General features: G+C 46.5%; 1 protein-coding gene across 4 annotated transcripts in view; it reads right to left on the bottom strand.

Moving 5' to 3' along the window:
- Window positions 1–21,197, bottom strand: part of LOC149334760 (glutaminyl-peptide cyclotransferase-like) — a 72,285-nt gene that overhangs the window by 45,551 nt on the left and 5,537 nt on the right. For 2 of the 4 annotated variants that reach the window (XM_089555379.1, XM_089555376.1), the window contains exon 2: window positions 526–556. The exons of 1 other annotated variant lie outside the window; for it this stretch is intronic. In XM_089555379.1, coding sequence (XP_089411505.1) covers window positions 526–556 — 31 coding nt within the window. The remainder of the gene's footprint in view (window positions 1–525; window positions 557–21,197) is intronic. One more of the 4 variants, XM_089555377.1, reaches the window with a different exon arrangement.

The following is a 21,197-nucleotide window of genomic DNA, read 5'->3' as shown; positions in this document are numbered from 1 at the left end:
GGGATGACTACAGGTTTCCCTTTCTTTCGAGGAACTGTGGCTATTGAATCATTCCTTTTCCTTTAATCTTCTTGAGCAAAGCTTTGGCAACTGAACTCACCGATATCAAGAGAAAGCCTGCCAGTTTTAGCCCAGTGATCTGATTGCCAAAGCTTTCGTGTGCCTTCCCAAGGGCTGACTCAAGACGCACCAAACGACAGCGCGTTTCACCTATTTGGGTCATCCGACTTTTCGGAATAAAACAGTTGAAAGTTGCGGCCTGTCGCATCTTCCCCGTCCATGTTGTGTCGTCTTTGTGTGCACAGAACTTAACAAGCATGAAAAATGAAGAAATCCAAAAAAATCCACTGGTCACCTCAAGTGTGGGCACGATGTCATGACAGCGGCCGTTCCCCACCTGAGCTGTACCCCACTAGAGCACACCTGCACTCTTTGCAAAAGGAGACAGGCTCCCATTTTCTCAGTGCGCATCAATGATGTAGCCATGCAGCAGAGAGAGTCCCCCCCCCCCCAGAGAGGCTTTACCTGCAGGTGTGTCCGCTTGCCCAGGGCAGCCGGTGGAGGGAAGGAGGAGGGAGAGAAGACACAAGACGGGGGGTCACACACATGGACGACGACAACACTCACAGCAACACCCACAGACAACACCTCTTTCTCTGCACCCAGCAGTAAGGCCGCTTCTTTTTTCGTCTAAACGACAACTCGTCAGCCTGACCACATCACTGTGCCAGCTGCAGCTACCGTTTTAATCTTATCCTGCCACCCTTCACATGCTCCACCCAAGCCCATTTCTTCCTGTTTTTGACGGGGATGAACCCCCCTCTTCACTCTGTCCTTACTGCAAACCATGTTAAAAAATTATTTCTTCAAGAAGTGCTAAATGCACTGCGCATTGTAATACATCAAACTGTAGCCTATTATACTTCCAAACGAGAAAAAAAAACGACACAGTTGTGCATACAAAACTTTTCGAAAATTTATTGGTTGAATATGCTGATAACATAGAAGAAAAAAGAATACAAGCAAAACAAAAATAAGCCGCTGCAATGGGTCAGAAATTGATACAAAAAATTAAAACATGCACAACATAATCTTGGCTACTATTCTTGTAACTTTTAACTTATTGCCTAACTTGCAGCCTAACTTCTTGCAAGTCAGACAACATCCCTGCAGTGCCATGTGAGAAAACAGTCGTGTGAGGACACAAAGTGGAGGTAGATGTGGGACACTTGCTGCAAGTTCTCTTCTTGTTTATAGCAGAGCTTGCAGTTCATACTTTTTCTATTCTTTCTTTTAAGTTAGTAGCAATCAAAAAGAAACATTTATACATGAAAGAAGATTTTCATGTTTTATCTTCTCAATAAGAAATTTTGCTGCTCGTCTGTGTTGTCTGTTGCTTTTGTCCGTCGTCTACCACCCACAATGAATTATTACCAACTCGCCCAGATGTCCATGCCTCTTCATCCATCCTTCTTCAACCCAGAAAAAAGGGGCCTTCCTTGACATAACCAAAAACCTGCTGGCACATTTCACAAAATACCTTGTGGGTATGTTGCAAAGACAAAACCACTGTCATCCCTTACAAATCAAGCGCACAGCATAAAATACCGCGTGAACACCTTCTTCTCGACTCCTCATTTTACCATGGCCTGAAAGAGATTGCAAGCGTACCAACACACGTTACGGCGGCAACACAGACCACACTAGACCTTGCGTTTACAAAAAATGTTTCCACAGATTACAGAGTCAGTACTACAGATGGCATTGCCAATCCCAAGCTGGTGCAATCGTTAAACTGATAGCAAGGACCAAAAATGTTCTGTTCAAGTGTTTCACAATTTCACTAAAGCAGATGATGAATCCAACCTTGACAGCTTGCATTATTACCACACCGAATCTGAGAAGGGTGAAGATGTCTGTGGGACAAGTTTAAAACCGTGGTGCTACCATGCAACAGTTTCCACTCTGCATGCTTGCGAATTTGGTCAGCAGACAGCCTCACACCTGACCTTGCTGCTATCAGTCGTGAAGGCCTCCTTCTGCACACCAAGGAAGGGAAGAGAAACCACCACGCACTGACGGCCTCAAGCTGTACACCAAAGTTCTGTCGCATTACCTTTCAGTTCTTTTTTCTACCAGCAAAACTCCTTACCACATGACTGGTTAACGACGGCCAAAGTGGTTCCGGTGTTTAAATCAGGGGACCGATTGCATGCTGTAATTGCAGACCCATCTCTTTAATAAGCACCTACTGCAAACTTCTCGAACATGTCATAGACCACCATAATCCAATAATCTTGAGTCAGTCAATTTTTTTGCTAATTACCAGCATGGCTTCCGCAAAAATGTCACCACAATTACGCAACTGCTTTCTTGTATCCACGACATTGCTTTAGCCATAGATAAGCGCCAACAAATTGATGCAGTTTTTTTTAGATTTGTCTAGAGCATTCCATCGTGTACCACACACTTTACTCCTAAACAGTATACGAGAAGGAGGAATTCCTGAAAATCTGGTCCTTTGGCTTCAAGCCTATCTGGCAAACCACTCCCAGCATGTTCAGTGTGCATGTGTTAATCATGATGAGCTGCAAGTATGATATCTGGTGCTGTGCTCAGACCCTTGTTGTGTTTGATTTATGTGAATGACATTCCTAAAAATATCGATGAGTGTGTTGTGGGTAAACTGTTTTCAGACGACTGGCTAATCTACAGTGTTGTTAAAAATAATCACAGCCAGAACCTACCCAATGAGAGCCTGTGTAAACTTGGGGACTGGTGCGAACGGCATGAGGTGCAAATTAATTTTCGGAAAACAGTCTCTATATCACCAAAGAAAAGAATAGAAATAGAAAGAATAGTTGTGCGCTTGTTGTGTTATCTTCTTGTCCGTGTCTTTTTGTGCGCAGTACCCCCCTTGTATTTACCATGATTGACCGACTAGCCCAACAACGTACGCTGTCTATATCATGGAAGACAGTTGGGCTAGTTGGTGTGTATTGCGTGCTGTCCCATCGGTTCCTTTTGTCGCTGTCCTTGTGCTTTCCACGCTAGTTGCCATGTCGCAGTCACTAACTGTCAATATCAATCACACGAAAAGAAAATGTTGTCCTACTCCTATCACATTGGAGATCAGCATATTCATTCAGCCTCATCTGTGAAATACTTAGGCTTAACAATTAAAAAACGCCTCAGTTGGGACGAGCACACTTGCTACACTCTTGTTTCCTGCTCAGAAGCAGTGCCCCGTCAAATATGTGTACAGATGGAAGAATACCGGACACTTGTTCGCCCAGTTCTCGAGTATGGATCCACAGTGCGGGATCCTTATTTCATAAAAAGATACTGCTAAGGTAGAGTGCGTTCAGCGTCTTGCTGCCAGATTTATTATCTGATTATAAAATGTCTTCCTCAGTCACTAATGTGTTAAACAAGCTTAAACTAGAACCGCCCCATGTACGGAGACAGACTGCCAGACTGAAGGTTCTTTATTACTGTGATAAATATGTTTTCTTGCCAGTACTTAGGTCCGTGAGACTGAATTATTCTGCAATAATACGGCCATATTTTGCATGGACAACAGTATTTCAAAAATCGTTCTTCCCCCACACGAGTGAACAGTGGAACCATCTCCCTCCCTCTGCTGATGTGGAAAAGTGGAAGAGTGCACAATCATGCAGACGTGCTTAGCCAGCCCCCTCTACGCAACCGCTCACTTTCTTGAATAAACATTCGTACGCTCTGTCGAATCCACATGGTGCGAGAAGTGGGGCCGAGAAATGCAACCGAAGAGTGAGCAAGGGAGGCTTCCCCCCGACCACAGCCGCGAACGCAGAGCAGCCACCCCCAAGGGGAGAGTTGGAGTACAACCTACCTGGACAAGCAGCCAGAGGCATTGGGGAGAATGCCCACAATACGTACAGCACCTTCGCAAATGAAGCTGAAGAGGTGAAAAGCGACATTGCACTACTCAAGCGCAAGTTCTGTAAGCCAGCGCTAAACCCAGTGCATGACGAGTCTCGATTTGGAAAGCGTGACCAGAAAGAATACTAACATTTCAATGACTGGTCAACTGAACTGCGCTTACTTGCGGAGAATTTCATGAGGTGGAAGAACGCAACGCAGAATCATTCTCGGGATGAGTGACATGAAACTTCCAAGAAAGACTTCTCTCAGAAAAAGCTTCTTTCGCCAAAACTGCTCAAATGCGCAGTGCTCGGAGACATGGTAAGGAGCAACGCTAAGAAATTTAGTCGCCGATGAAAAGTGAGGCAGAAGTCAACGCAGTTTACCGAGTGAAAAGTCACTGCTGTGGTAAATGTGCAAGAGTTCACAAGACCAGGGAAGCATGCCCCACAAAGGAACGCACTTTCGTAAAATGCGGCAAATGGCATTCTGCAGCAGCATGTAAAACCAAGAGCATGAATTTTGCCGTGAACGAGCAAAGTGGCATCACTCGAAGCCAATACAGAAAGACAGGCAGACGATTTCTGGGTAGAAACTGTATAGCAAAACAGCAAAAAAGATGATCGCTGGACCACAAGCAACGCCTGTGGTGTGCAAGCTTGGCACCGGTGCGGACTGCTTAGTCATAGACCGCAGCCATCTGCAGAAGATAACGCGGAAGCAACCCACAAACTGCGGTGTTGTTCTGAAAACAATTTTTGGCTTTGAGAGAAAAGAGATGCAATGTGTTCATCATCATGTGGCCGGGCCTGAGGGGGTGTTTGAAACAGAATTCTTTGTAATGGAATACGACATATCCGTAACTCTGAGCAGCTCAGTCGCAGAAAAGCTGGGCTCGGTTCGTTGAATTGCTTCACTAGAACAACAAGACTTCTACGACGCAGTCAAGCTTTATGAAGATGTTTTCACTGGATTAGGCAAGCTCAAGGGTGTCGTCTACCACCTGAAGCTCAAATCGGGTTCCTAAGGAGTGCTCATGTCAGCACGCTGGATTCTGTTTGCAGTCGAGAACAGAGTAAAGTTCGAACTGGACTGCATGAAAGCAGCCAGAGTAGTTTCCAAGGTGATGGAGCCAACAGAGTGGTCTAGCCACATTGTGCGGATATGTATTGCTCCATCGGAATTGCACAAAGTGCTGCTAAAGGAGCATTACCCTATGCCAATGCTACAAGACAATGCACCATCTTTGAGCGGAGCACGGCTCTTTTCGATTTAGGATGTCGCTACAGGGTTTTCACAGACAAAACTGGATGAAGACAGCTCCAAAATGTGCACGATCAGTACTCTGTACGGTCGCTACAAATTCCTGCATATGCAGCTCGGTATTCCTTCAGCTCCGGAAATATTTCAGCGTGTGCAGTAGTCACGAACGACACTCTAACCTGGGGTCGAACTAAAGTGGAGCATGACACAAACCTTGCCAACGTGCTGCGAAGATGCCAAGAACACAACTTGAAACTAAACCGCAAAACAACTCTTGCAGGGCATGTGCTGACGCGAGACTGGTTGAGCCTGGATCCAGGGAGGCTGGAAGACATCTCTCATATACGGGCCCCTTGCGACCGGAAAGAGCTACAGATATTCTTGGGTGTGGTGAATTTCGTCTCCTGCTTCATTCTGACCATTTCAACACTCACAGCTTCGCTCCGAGAACTGTTGAAAAAGAATGCCGTTTCAGAGGACAGGCAGCAAGCGAGCTTTGAAGCACTGTGCGAGGCCCTTGCCAAAGCCTCCTAATTGATGCACTCATCAGACGGCAGCCAAAGTGGAACTCTGATAATGCAGAATGGGCACCCGACAGCTTACGCATCTGACTCGCTGACGGAAACGCAGCAAAGATACGCTCACATAGAGAGATGTTTGCAACCAGCTGTGAATGGTTCCAAGACTACCTTTTTAGACAGCCAGAAGTCATTCTGGAAACGGATCACAAACCTCTCAAAATGATTCTCAAAAGCTGCCATGCCAGTGCCCTCTCCACCTTCAGCATATGCACCTGAAACTATAGAAATACCATATAACTGTGGAAGACAGCTCTTCATCGTTGACGCATTATCACGATTGCCCAGTAAAGCACAGCTTCACAAACAGTGCGCGCATTTCCATAATAATGCTATCACGTGTCTTCAAGTTTCCGACAGGTGCCTGGATCAAGTCCTGCAATAAATGGATAGTGACCTGAGCTTGGTGCAACTCCACCAGTATGCAAGCACAGAGTGGCCGCTTGACAAGAATGAAGTCATTCTCGAGCTACATAAATACTGGCGCTTCCAAGACAAGCTGCAGAAGAACCGAAAACTGAGTGGGTTGGCGCATATTGAAGCAGTAAAAAACAGCGCAGCGACGACGGACATGACAGAAGGGAGAAGGACAAGCGCTGAATAACAACCAAGGTTGTTAGTCAGCGCAACCAGGACACATGCTACCCTGCAATCACTTCTAATCATAGGAATAATCTCACAGTGGTGAAGAAGCACCGAGGCAGTGCTTACACACGTGTCACCATTCACGTGAATGCGATATGCCTCACATTTATCTCTTTGCCTGCAAACAACTTTTGTTCCATAGAAAAGAGGAGTGCACATTTTCTTATCGGGGGAAACCGGGATATTATCCAGGGGGCAATCTCTGTTATGTAATGCAAGGTTGGACGATGGGGGACCTTTTAACGAGGTATTATGCTGACGGAGACGGGTGTTCACACAATGTCCGGTTCAGCCGATGTATTTTTTGCCACACGAGAACTCAATGTCATAGACTACCCTTTCTGTACATGGCGTGAACTTAATTTGGTGTCTTATCTTGCCGGCTCTACTACCGATTGTTTTTTGCTTTCCTATCTACTAGGGCACATATCTTTGCCAAGTTTTTTCGCGGCTGAGAACAGCACTTGAATGCCATATCTGGCGCCTACACCCTTTGGTGTTGGTGTGTCACCTGGCAGTTATTTTTTTTGATGATAGCAATGATTCTTTTCAGGCAGATATAACGCAAGCATTGTTAGTCTTTCAGAGATTGTTCGAACCACTCGAGTTAATACACGAGCTGCCGACTAACGACCCAATCCGGTTCCTAGATTTAAGTATCACGTGTACGAGAGATCATGTCTGCTGGACATACAATCCACGAGGCAAAAAGTGTCCTCCCGTTCAACTCGGCACATTCCAAACTAGTAAAACGTTCCATTATTAACCTGTGTTTGACAAATGCTTTGCGCAAATCCTGTCCACATACCATGGAGCACAGTTCTTATCAACAGACTGCGAGGTTGAAAGAAAGTGGTTATCCGGAGCAGATCATCATCTCGGTTGCTGAACGAACCTACAGGGAAGTGTGAAAGCCTCGGCTGAGAGTGAACAGAAGCGAAACCTGGTTGTAGTACCCTATTTGCACAGCATCTCCCATAATTTGAAATGGATAGGCAGAAAAGTGAAGTTGAGAGTGCTGTTTTCAGCCCCGGAAAAGCTGTCAAAGCTTTGCAAGCTTACTCAGACGTGTGGTACACCACATGTGCAGTGCTCCAAAAAACACCGGACTTCGTTTGTACCTTGTACTAAAGGTGTTGTGTATCAGATTCCGTTAAGCTGCGGGAAAGTTTACATAGGACAAACGGGCCAAAGCCTTAACGACCGACTCTGAGAACACAACAATAATTATGACAATCTGCGCAAGCGCTGTGCACTGCAGCGAGTGCAATAAATAAGTGCACACCACGTTTCCAGGAAACTACGATTTTAGGTAGAAGCAGCGATCAGACCACGAGGGAGATTATCGAGGCAAAAGCCATCGAACAGAAAGGGGACATGTGCGTCAGCGCTGCGTCCATAGTGCTCCCGGATAAAGAACTTAGATTCTTGCAGGCCGCAGGCGCGCACCCATAAAGTTGGACACTCTTTAACGGGTGGGATAACATGGGTTTTATGCTGTTTTAGTTAATGTGTTTTATGCCGTTCCAGTCCTGTCTTTTGACATTTTTTCTTTTACTTTTTGACAACAGGAGCCCATATACAGCTTCACCCTGCTTTTGAATTTTGGTATCAAAAAAATTTTTTGACAGGGTTTTCCTTTGTTGTTTCTTCACCGTTGCTGATCATGTCACCTTTTAGATGGTTTTAAGCGGCACGTGTCTTAAGGAAAAAGGTGGGCGTTGCACAAATCTAACCCATTTCATCAGATTTACCTTTCATGTCTTCTCAGGATTCCTCAGTCTTTTCATTCACGTTCTTTATCAGGGTTTATCAGAGTATCAGTGATTTTGGATGGCACATGTAGTAGGACGTTTTGACATCTTCTAAGTCACATGTTAAAAATTCTGTATAAAAGTCGTATTTTTCCAATAAAGCTTAGTTGAAAGTCAGCACTGTGTTTCGTTCCCTTTTCTGTCCGTCCTTGTTTCGTGTGCGCAGCTAACACCTACAGCATGAAAAACCAACTAGCCCAAGAAAAGACGATTCTGAATGCCAAAGAAAAGCAGAAAAGCAGTGATGGCTTTTGTCGTTTCTGGCATCTCTATATTGCAACTTGAAGTTGACGGCTTTTGTGTTTAAGATGAACCAACAGCCCTTTTAACATTATCCTGAATGTATTAAAGTCACATGCATAAGTACACATTCGCAGCATTCTCACTGAGCCATGTTAGATGTCTTCCTTAGCTCTTGAAGAGACGATAGGAGAGAAGCACCAGGGAAAGTCTGGCACAGAGAGGCACAGTAATGCATGTTTAGCTTTTCAGTGCACGAGTTTAGCTGGCTATACGCGTGCAAGCTAGCCTAAATGCAACCGTATACCGTCTCACAAAACTACTTGTGCAAATCTGCCCCACTATTACTTGAAATAGATTCTTACGCATAAGATAGCATTGTATTGGTTTGCTGAGCTGAGCAAGTGGCTAAGCACTTCATTAGAACAACTTATTTTAACATTTAATACACCTAAACGGTACTAAATGACAATGAGTGGTGAGCTAACATGATATGCCAAGTAGGAACTTGATGAGTCTGTAATTTACTGATAAGAAGTAATTAACCATTACAATCCAAGTACAGCCATACCGCTATAAAGGAAAGCTTTGTAGGTTTTCTTTGTAGCCTTATGGCTCCACTTGGGTTGATGCTAATGAGTAATTACTCCCTTATCACAAATCTTCACCTTGGGGGATTTACCTAATTCAGTGGATGAACATCATCATTTGTTGCATGAATTTCTGCACTGACCAGCTCAAAGGACAAGAGGTTAGTAAGCCCTGTGAGTTGGAAGGCCATTCCAGCCCTTTGTGGCAAAAACAAAAATGAATCCTGAAATGCAGTGGCATGAGCTGCCTGAGTTCACAACACTGCTTGTGCGACTGCAGTGCAGAAGGAACCATGAGTCAGAGCAGATTAAGTTGGTAATGTGACGATAAACAGTTAAAAAATAACTGCAGTTTGTGCACGACATGCAGAAATTCGAAGATTCACCTTTCGGGCTGGAGCTTCAAAAATAGACTGGGAGAATAAAACAAGCGGCTCAGATCTGAACTCATTCCAGGATTGCAAGATTCCAGGAAGCAAGATTGCAAGCAAGAAACGGCAATGCCCTCCTTTATGAGCTTAGAATGACCAGACCGGAAGTTTAGTGAGGGTTTGGCTGTCCTCGGGCGATACCACCAGCACACGTGTTTGCCCTCCCCACACAGTGCCAAATCCAAAAACTACAGTTCACTTTTGCCGGGAACCTCAGTTGTGAACTCAACAACAGTGAACTGCAGTGACTTAACTTGCACACGAGTTTCAGATCTTTGCCGAAGCAGCATCTGAAGCAGGCTCAGACGTAAACTCCCTCTGGCTTCAGTTCAAGGAAATCATTTTTTACTGTATAGTATGCAGATATGTCCCCTCAAAAAACAAGCGAGTTAAAACAAAGAAGCCATGGATCACGCGAGAGGTCATTCATGCAAAACGCAAAGTGAAAAGGCTGCGTCCAAAGATACTGACCCCGATAGAACACAATAATTAGCCGGTGCAATTGAAATCTTCAAGGAATACTACTTAAGTGTTACGCTGCCTGACTTCCTTACTTGTAGCCCACACAGGTTCTGGAACCACTTCCGCAATAGAAACACAGCAGGACACGAACAGACACCAGAGGAAAACAGTGCGAAGGCTAATTACTTTAATGACTTTTTTCAGTCTGTATTTACCACCGATAACGGTGTTATTCCCTAGATGGCAACAACCTGAACTTCAGATATCAGAGAAATAAACATAACTGATGATGGATTTTTCAATCTTCTCTTGAACATCGATCCGAAGAAAGCCAGCGGGCCAGATGACATACCCAATGCGTTTTTAAAAAAGATATGCGGAATGGTGCAGCAAATACCTCGGCATAATATTCCACAAATCACCTGCTGTGTCAAAACTACTGGATGACTGGCGAACATCGTTCCGATCCACAAAGGAGGAGTAGTGCATCAAACTTGGGGCCCATTCCACTGACTAGCACAGCATGCAAAGCACATCATCTCAAAACATCTGACCGATTTTCTAGAGCATGATAAATTGATATCACCTGACCAGCATGGTTTCCGCCGAGGGCTGTCGACTATCACTCAGTTAATCGAAGTCGTTCGTGACTTGGCCCTAAACATCGATACCTGCAGTCAAATTGACATATTACTACTAGATTTTTCCAAAGTGTTTGATTGCGTGTACCATAACAAACTAATCGCAAAGCTGCAATGCATGATCGAGCAGGAGGAAGTTCTGGGTTGGATTAAAGAGTTTCTATCCAACCGTTCTCAATTTGTAATCTTTCAAAATATGCCCTCTAGAATAACCATGGTCACTTCGGGAGTTCCGCAAGGCTCCGTTCTTGGCCCACTTCTATTTCTTTTCTATATTAATGATATCACCGCTCAGATTAACTGTAACATTAAGCTATTTGCAAACGACTGCATCATCTACAGACAAGTAGAAAGTCCGGAAGACCACACTGCGCTTTCCCAGTCACTTGACGCTGTGGTGGACTGGTCTGATAGATGGCAGATGACCTTTAATTCTAAAAAAAATCAGTGTGCATGTCAGTAACCAGGAAAAAAGTATCCTCATCTTTCCCTTACAGCATTCACGGTACGCCACTTATGAAAGTCTCCCAGCATAAGTATCTTGGTGTTACACTAACCGCTGACTTTAGATGGGACGTACACATCGCTAATGTAACATCGGCAGCATTACAAGAACTGTTTGTTCTGAGAAGATGTATCCGACTTGCACCAGCATCTACTAAACTCCTAGCATACAAAACTTTCATAAGACCTATTTTAGAGTACGCCCACCCTGTTTGGTTTCCGCAAACAACCACTAACATAGCAAAACTAGAAAAAATACAAAGAAAGGCACTACGATTCATCCATAACAAATATAAGCGTACTGACCCCCCATCGAACCTTGCAGCTATTTCAGGACTCCCGACGCTCTCAATAAGAGCAGAGCACGCGCGTTTATAACTTTTATACCAACTGCTCCATAACGACTATAACATCAATGTGTCAAAATATCAGAAATATATGTGGTCGGGCTAGTTGGTTCTGCATAGTATATAAGTGAATTGCGGAAGAACTTAGACAGGACACAGAAAGAAACACATACAACAGTTCACGAGCGCTCGTGAACTGTTGTATGTGTTTCTTTCTGTGTCCTGTCTAAGTTGTTGCGCAATTCACTTATATACTGTGTGAAAATATATTTGCCAGTCCCAGACTCGACCGACACGACACTAACTCTAACTGATTATTCCTATCGCACAGATGCATTTAAACACTCATTTTTCCTGTCGCCATCCGAGAATGGAACAAACTGGATGCCTCGATTACCCATGCGCCGACCTTAACAACATTCGCTACAAGGCTCGAGGCCGGTATTGCCGCAGAGTAACACTCTCAGTGGTACACATGGGGCTCTGAGTATTCCGTTCCTTCTTGTCGTGTTAATCAGTGCATCACCCCTTGCGCAGTCATAGTTTGTCTTCCTGGGTTCGATTGTCCACTATCCTTCAGTACTGATATTGTTTCCACCATATACACATCTTGTCTTGAGCGCCAAGGTTTTGTCTCTCATTTTTTATTTTCTCTTCTAAGTGCATGTTGTTCACTGTTAGCCATGTTTGATCACTTCATATGATAACCTCGTCTAGAGCTGATTGTACATCGTTTGTCTTCAGTCAGGCAAATGAACCACTGTTCTACCGGATTTATCTTGGCGTGTGTTCTTGCCACATTGTGAAATTTCCTTGTGTTGTGTGATGTAGTTCTTGCCTCAGTGTGACTGTTGTGTATGCCCACCTGCTAGGGCCCCGTAAAGAGGCCTGCAGTATTGAAAATAAATAAATTAATTAACAAACAGGCCATTCCAGAGCATGCAAAATGTTTTTTTGGAGAACTGAAATGCTGGTATTGATTGCAAGATGGCAGACCGCACATAGATGCGTCAGTGAAGGCATGTGACAAAGCACTGAAGGGGAGGTAATAATGCAAGTGTAACGGCCTTTATTGGCAAGAGATGACTGATTATGAAGGCCGGTTAGAGCGGGCAAGGACAGGTCCGGTCGCAGAACAGTTGATGCTCCCACCACGCGCCGCGCGTCGGTTCTGCTGCCTCAGCTGCCGATCGTCGTCTTTTCGCCTCGCCCCGCGCATCGGTTCTGTTGCTCCGTCTGCTAAGCGTCTTCCTCTTTACATTTGGCCCCGGGGGAAAAAGAGCCATCCTGGCGATTTAGGGGGTCAACAGGACGCAGGGGTCGTAGTATGGCTTCAAACGCGAAATGTGGACGGTCTCACGCCCACGTCGCCGGAGATCGGATGATGGCGTCACGGGCTCAACGACTGTTACCCATCGGATCGACACTGGTGCCCACTCGCCGTTGCGCCAACGCCCATATCGCGTCTCGTCCACCGAACGCCAGGTTATCGACGCCCAGGTAAATGACATGCTGCAGCGTGGCGTCACACAGCCATCGCACAGTCCTTGGGCTTCCCCCGTCGTCCTTGTCACCAAGAAAGATGGCTCTATACGCTTTTGCGTTGACTACCGGCGCCTGAACAAAATCACCCGCAAAGACGTCTATCCGCTGCCTCGCATTGATGAAGCACTTGACTGCTTGCAGGGAGCTGAATTCTTTTCTTCTTTAGATCTACGTTCGGGTTATTGGCAAGTACCGATGGCCGACGCTGACCGCTCTAAGACAGCCTTTGTGACGCCTGACGGGCTGTATGAATTCAACGTCATGCCCTTCGGACTCTGCAATACCCCTGCCATTCGCCATGCTTACCGTCTCAGCCGGCTGCAGCGCCATGCCCCTGACGAATCCATTCATGTGCCCCTCTACTCTTCTTCGCGGTGAATGCCTGGGACGTGTCCAGCCTTTCGCCTCCGTCGTCGCCTGGGACCCTTATGAGGATGACTCCTGCCGCATGCAAGTGTCTTCACTTACTTCTTCCCCACCGTCTCCTGATTCCGCTCCCGAAGCCGTCTTTGCGCGCTCAATCGACTCGAATCTTTCGCCACCGGAGAAGACCCAGCTTGCGGCCCTGCTCGATAAGTTTCGGTCATCGTTTGACTTCTCTCACCACTGTTTGGGCCGCACCTCAGCTGCCGATTGTCCTTTTCGCCTCGCCCCGCGCATCGGTTCTGTTGCTCCGTCTGCTAAGCGTCTTCCTCTTTACACAAGTAATAAAAAGCTGAGGCCCAAAGGAGTGCCTTGGGTGACATCCGAGATTGCAGGAAAAGGCAGGATGCTCAAGAATTGGCAAGGGAAATCTGCCGACGGCTGGCTGTTTAAGCTTGGATCCAGTTTAGAGCTATTGGATGCAAGTTAAAAAACGAGAAAACCAGCCTGACATAAATAAGGGAATCGCATGCTTTTTTGAAAGCAAACAAAAAAAGCAACATAGGGGGGTGTTGCAGTCAAGGTGCATGTCGTGAAGAACAAGAGAAAGTTGGCCATTGCCGAAATGCTTTCTAAAAGCTTGCCGAAATGCTTTCTAAAAGCTTGCCGATTTGGATGAAACAACTTAATTGGCCAAAACAATCGATCAGGGGCAAGAGTATGAAATGTGTTTGGTGATTTGCAGCAGATGCCAATGCCACAAATAGGGCCATAGGTGCTGGGTGATGAAGGGTAAGAAACACAGAGGGGCCAGGCTATGAGGACGCAGGAAGCTATCTGCACAGCATGCACTAGGTACGCCTCCACAACCTGCTTCCTCTCCCGTTGTTGCTTTCTGTAAATTTCACAGAACTTGATCATAGCATTCTGTGGGGTGAAGTGGTGGTAAGTTGGCATGTCGAAAGTGTGCTAAGGGGCGACGACAGAGCAACAATTGCTACCCTGTGCAGTGGTGTTGTTCCCATCGTCTTTGTTCCTAGCATAGCTTTACCAGCTCCACAGGGCTTATTTTGCAGTCTGCAAGTAATCATGTCTGTAGCAAGCAGTCACAGGCAAACGAAGGTAGCAGACATCATCTCAAGGCTTCAAGAATGTCTTGCTAAACAAACTGCTGTGGCTGACCCAGGAAGCGCTGCTGAACAACCGCTTAACACCAATAAAGCCCATTTTGCAAGCAACCCTGCCACAATAGCATTGTGAACGCATCCAGTTTCATACTGCTGAACTAAGAACGAAAACCACGCAAAGGACGATACACAGGGAAGAAGTAGACAGGACGACCGCTCTCGTCCTGTCTACTTCTTCCCTGTGTACCGTCCTTTGCGTGGTTTTCGTTCTTAGTTCATGGATTACCAACTAACCCCCCATCGTACACTCCTTCAATTCATACCGCTGATCTCCCGATCGAAAGGGACGGTCAGCAAAATCAACAACAAACACTGTCATTGCCCATGAGGCGTTTCAAGACCACTGCATTTTTCTGACTGCAGCGGAAACCAACATCAACTTAATATCGCCAAGCATTGGTCAATATTGACTTAACACTGCTAAGCAAAAAGAGAAAAAAGCAATGGCAAAGGTTTTCTCAATATTTTCTTTTGTTGTTTTTCATCAAGACTCGTTACGCCCAACTTGCTCTGTGGACAGTTTTGATCGCATAAGCTGCTGACACACTTTTTTTTCCTGCGCTACATCACTTGAAATGCTCATGAAAAACAGACTTATGAGTTGGCACATATTAGAGATTTGTACACTGTCAGCCAGCCGTGACTTAAATGCGGCAATGATTCTTGTTTGTAATCACGTAATACCATGTCACAACCTAAACCACAATGGCTAGAGGAAGTGTTCAGTCACCCATTCATCACGCAGGCAAATGTGGGCACAGCCGGCAGGAAATAAATGATGCTCCCGAAGATACATTTGCACTGTACCGATGTTTTCACACAGGTTACACAGTTCCTCCGGCAAGTCGTAACCCGAGCTCCCATTATCACAAAATGTGTTGAATGGAGTACCAAGGCGCAGATGGATGGCGACATCGCTGTTGTCGCCGCAGAAAACAGTCCGACGGCCGTGCAGCCAAGCTCGCGTCACGTCGCACACACGGCAGTTCTCAAGCACAGTCCATATAAACACTTCGTGACACCGCCAACGCGTAGGCCTTGCGTCGGTTTGAAGAGGCGCTCTGTCAACTCCATCAGCATCGATGATTACAGAATTCAACTCGGGAAACTGTCGCTCACCACTGCTGGACGCGGAGAAGTTCGCAGTCGCTCTGAACTCTCGTAATACCAACATGTGGCCAATATAATATGCTTCGCGGCATAGCTGCCTATGCCTCGCTCCCCAGTTCAGCCGACGGACAGCCACCTCGCCCCGGCAGAAGCGGAGGCACAGCGGGCCTGAGACGTCACGTAAAAAGCAGCCAATCGCTGCAATCCGGTTGCCTGGTGGATCCACTCATCCGCCCGAAAGTTGAAGTTGACCAACTTTTCTTCCGCCCGCCGGACAGAGCGGATGCCTATTGTCTGGTCGGGTGGTCCGCCATCCGCCTGCCGGGCGGATCCACCCAAAAAAACGATCATACAACGGCCCTTACTGTGATGACGATGAGGAGCATGATTCCTGGGAGTTGGCAGATTCGATTTTTGGAGAAGTTGTCGCGGCTCTAGACCTCCTCCGCAGGTATGTACATAGTACGTCGCACCTCAAAGCGATGCTGACAGCAATGCGGCCTTCCAGGCTATTGAGAAACGCGTGGTGCTTTCCAGCGAGCGAAAGAAACTGCAATCCACCATCCTCAGTTTTTTAAAGTCCTAAGCTCACTTTGCAGAAATAAATTGCTTCAAGTAAAAGCTACACCGTTTTCATTCATTTTCGGAGCTTTCCTCACTGCTGCGGTTTCACGGCTGTTACGTTTTTTGTTTTTTTTTTCAAAGTCTGGTGAAAAACTTATGAATGGGGTTCTACTGCATCGAACTGAAAGAGCAGGGCACGTACAGAAGGCAGTGATGGAACTTTTTAATCAATGCGGTCACAACTTCAATGAACTTAAACTGTTTATTCTTCAGTCAGGCTTCAAATCTGCAAGGAACAGGAAATACAGAGGGGCATTCCTAGTCCACAAATTTAAAACCTTACAACCTGCAGGGATCAACATATCCGAGGAAACTTAGAATCTGTCAGGTACATTTTAGCACTGGTGTAGTTCATTTAAACAGGTCTTTCACATGGCCACAGCACTTCCCAGTACTTGATTACAAAGCTTTATCATTTCTTTCACCCAACCTCCCTGCTTGGACCCGTCCTTTTCTCTCTCTCTCTTTGTTCAATTCATCCCTTGCGAGAGAGAGAGAAAGGAATTTTAATGAGAGGAAAAGGTGGAGAGGCCATTTCTCAGGAACCTTGGGCATTCCGTCCCCCTTCCTTTCATGCTTTCTCTTGAACGTACTTGCGCGAAAGACGGGACGAAAATAAGGAAACACAAACGACATGTACATACAAGGCACAACTTCCAACTCATAGAGAGCAACACATTTATACTCTAGATGTCAAACACAGTGATAAAAACCATCGCATGCGCATTTCACCTCAGCCTACTGCCACCACAGGGGCTGCCTGATTACATCAAAAGTTCCAACAACCCCCGGCACTGCTATCAAGAAGGACAGAAGAATCATGAGGTGATAAATGAGGAAAGGTGACATTAAACATATCGTAGCAAAGCAGTGTCAAAACCAAAGGCATGTCAAAGCGTAAAAACAAATCATCTTAGCAAAAGCAGTGTCAAAAAAAGGCAAAACACAACACTAAAAACAGCCGGTCAACAGGGTAAAAAAAAAAAACACATTGCAATGAATAATTCAAACAAGAATCGAAGGCTAGGCCACCCAACAACAGTACGACCAGAAATAAAATGGAAACCTGGGCACAGTAAAATTTACACGTGTCCGTGTAGAAAAGTCACCTCTTTGTTAAGAAGTAAGAGAGATGCAGTGCCAATGCATTCATCTCCGGAGTTAGTGATATGACATGCCTCAATAATTTCCCTCTGGAGTTTGGTCTTTGCATGTGCCAATAGTGTGGTGCCTCTAAGCAATGGCTTGCATTTGTGACTGGTGACGTGCTCGGGAAGGCATCGTTTTTCGTTGTTTTTTACAGCCCTCTTGTGTTCACGCAGTCTCTCGTTGAAGCACTTTCCTGTTTGTCCTATGTATACGCTACCGCAAGACAAAGGAATGCTGTATACAACATTGGTAGTGCATTCAACGTATTGTTTTACATGTTTCTTATTACATGATTCATGCTTTCTAGCCAGACAGCTTGCTGAGGGCAGAAAAAAGGACCTTCACATCATATCTTTGGCCTATCTTCTTCAAGTTATGTGAGATTCTATGAAGATACGGAATGACTTTCATTAAAGTTTGGATTATTCTTGTTGCCTTCTTTTATCTTCTGTAGAAGATTCACGGTGACACTTCTGATGACATCAATGGGGTAACCTGCTTTTTCTAGACGGGAGGTCTGGAAAGATCAATGTAGACGGAAAGAGTACAAACTATCAACTGATTTTATATGGATCAATGCTCCATATGTACGCAGTGTACACATGGGCCTAAAAAAGAGGGAGCTGGAAGCGAGAGAGAGGGCAATTCAAGCCTGGGCACAAATCAACAAAATGCATGCAGAAAGTTTTTTTCTGCCTTGATGTGTCACTAATGTGTCACTAATGATGTGTCACTAATACATGTGCCTGATGTGTCACTAATACACTCCGCAACTTTTAACTGGCTGTAGTAAGCTTCCAGAAGCTTCCAGAACCCGCTCTGTCTTCACCCAGAATCCTGATCCCCTGAAAAGGGAGGAGCAAATTTGCCTGCTTAATAATGCATTGCACGCAAAGGTTGTGAGCCACGGCTCGGACACCGAAAATAATAAATGTTAACAGAAGGAGTGTCCTAAACACTGAGTTGGAGACTCTTCTGCTTTTGCATGACCTAGAAATGGCGGTTTTTACAGACACTTGAGTTTTTTCCCACTGGTATGAAAAATTAAGAGGTGGGGGCATTATGTCCAAACCATTCCTTCGAATTTTTCGAATGCGTGATATACTCAAAGCAGAGAGCATTTTTTGTACAGCATACTATGGAAATGTTAGATATATTATTGGAGCAATGTGCAGGCCCCCCAATTCCACCGGCGTGGTATTAGACGAACTGAAACAATATTGACGGCGTCTCTGCGCGTCTAAAGGTCGCCGGGGCGTTCGGTCGGAGGTCGGGTCGCATACTAACGTCGGTGAGCGGAGGATGTTCGTCATTATGTCCAGTGATGGCGGCCCTACCCCCGGGGGTCGCCGTCCTCAGTTTTCCCAGCGCGGGCTGGAGGACTGCCGGACATAGGACTGGCGGGCTGGTGAAGACAACCGTCGAGGCGACGGTGACCTGGACTGACGTTGGGCAGTGGGCGCAGGTGGGACGTTGGCCGCCAGGTGCTGGTCGATGTCACGGGGTCATTCCCCATAGCGTGGCCGAGGTGCGTCTGGCGAAAAGCCGCGCAGGCCAATCCGGCGGTACGGGCAGTGACAACGGATGTGGCCTGCTTCGCCTCAGTGAAAGCACAGGGGCCTGTGGTTCGGTGTGCGCCACGTTTGCCTTCGTGATGGGTGGGCGGTCGTCGGGCAGCGCTGTCGTATACGGGAATCAGTGGGACGGCGCTGTAGGGGCCGGAGAGTAGAACGCCAGTGGTGGCGGTGCAGGGCTGTGCAATGCCTCGCTATATGTCATCAAATAGGGTGCTGGCAGTTGGGGAGGTGGAATGGGCTGTACTGTACAGCGTATCTCGCCACGAACAGCATCCGAAATGGCGGTGACACTATAGGAGGCTGCTCCACAGAGCGAAGCTTCTGTAGCTCTTCACGGACGATACTCCTGATGAGCTCTCGGAGGGTGGTGTTCTCGTCCCCGGGCTTCGGCATGTGGCCCTCCACAGCAGTGATGTTTGAGGAACGGCCGTAGTGCGCAAACCGCTGTTGCAGGGCGCACTCCATGCCTGCCGCTTCCCTTGCAAAATCGGCGACTGTAGCCGGGGGATCGCGCACGAGCCCGACGAACAACTGCTCCTTCCCTCCCCGCATCAAATGGCGCCCCTTCTTGGCTTCCGACATCGAAGGATCAGCGAGGCTGAAAAGCCGGGTCATGTCCTCCACGAACATCGCCACGCTCTCGTTTGGCTGCTGCGCTCTGGATTGCAGAGCCAATTCAGCACGCTCCCTCCGTTCGTTGCTGCTGAACGTATCCAGCAACTGCCGCCGGATGTCCTGCCAGGTGTGGATGGCGGACTCGTGGTTTTCGACCATGTCTTGGCGGGCAAAGTAGACGTTCCGAAGCTTGCGGTCCTCGTCCCACAGATTGAATTCAGTGACCCTGTCGTAACCGTCCAAGCAGTCCTCCACATCCACCTGTCACCATGAAACGACGCGGGCGTACGAGGCACATGGAGAAGTAGTGGTGGTGAACTCACAGATTGCTGGCTGGTCTGGCTGCAGAGGTCATCGTGCGGGGTGGTGCAGTGAGGGGGTTGTATTCGGAGGCTAAGCCTCTTCAGCGGCGGCTTGACTTGTGGACAGGTGTCGTGTCCAGGGGGACATGTGGCTGAGCGCTGGAGGTTCCTGGGACCTCTTCGTACATGGATCGTCACCCAGCGACTCCGCCAAAATGTCACCGGACGCCGGTAGAGCGTTCTCACAGCACTTGGCAAGAGGACTGAGCAGAGCGCAGCCAAACGACCCTAGGACGGAGCAGAAGACAACAAAGTCCGGCGCACGACAAAGGATGAAGACAGACCACACGGGGGCGCCGGTAGAGTGTCAGAAATAAGTGTGGCAATATTTGCGCACAAACAATAAACCCGGTAATCGTTATATAGACAGGAGATTTTAATTTGCCTGATGTAGACTGCTCAACTTTTTCATTAAAACGCATGACCATCAAGGTGAAGCTATGCTGGACATTGCTTTTGCCTTCGACTTATTGGAAATTGTGGAAGCAAATACCGGAATGCAGGGTAATTTTCAGTCAATGCTTGACCTCTTTTTTGTCAGCAGATCATTTACTGCCCAAACAAAATGTCACACAGTGCATGGAATATCGGACCACAAGGCCGTATCGCTGATCAGTGCATAACAAACCTAAATATTCATCTTATCAGAACTACTCTCCAGCTGATGATGTGTACACTCTTTCAATTAACATGGATGCCTTTTCAAGAAGCACAAATGATGTGCATTCCCTTTGGTGCAAGTTGAAAAAATTAATGACAGAGTGCACTGACCGTATTGTCCCGCTGATAACGAAAAAGAAAGCAGGCAAGAAACCCCGGAGGGCTTCACAGCTCCAAAGGCAACTGAAACAGCTAAAGAAAAAATTGAAAATCGAAGGTGTGAAGTCGGTCAAAAAAAAAATTGACATCTTCATCTTGCTTAGAAGTCAAATATGTGCCGATAAACAACGATATTGCGGTAAATCACTACAAATTTTCATTACCACAGTTCCAGAGAAATTATGGCACTTTACTTCTCCCACCTCCAGTCAGTGTGATGTATTTAATGTTGATGCGCACGATGGCAGAAAAATCCAATGATTTCCGGCACACAAGAAAGACTGACAGAAAACACACCGGTCTTCTTGTGCACCGGGAATCATTTGGTGCCCGACCCGGAGCAGAAAAAATTGCTTCCTGATGCGAAATTTGAGTGCAGCTGTTTCGACAGACTGAGGCAAGGAATTCGAGCAAGCATCAATTAC

Source organism: Amblyomma mixtum, chromosome 8 (genome assembly GCF_055824585.1).
Source record: "Amblyomma mixtum isolate Tamu chromosome 8, ASM5582458v1, whole genome shotgun sequence".
Classification (NCBI taxonomy): Eukaryota; Metazoa; Arthropoda; class Arachnida; order Ixodida; family Ixodidae; genus Amblyomma; species Amblyomma mixtum.
This window is presented reverse-complemented; position numbering and strand designations above follow the sequence as displayed.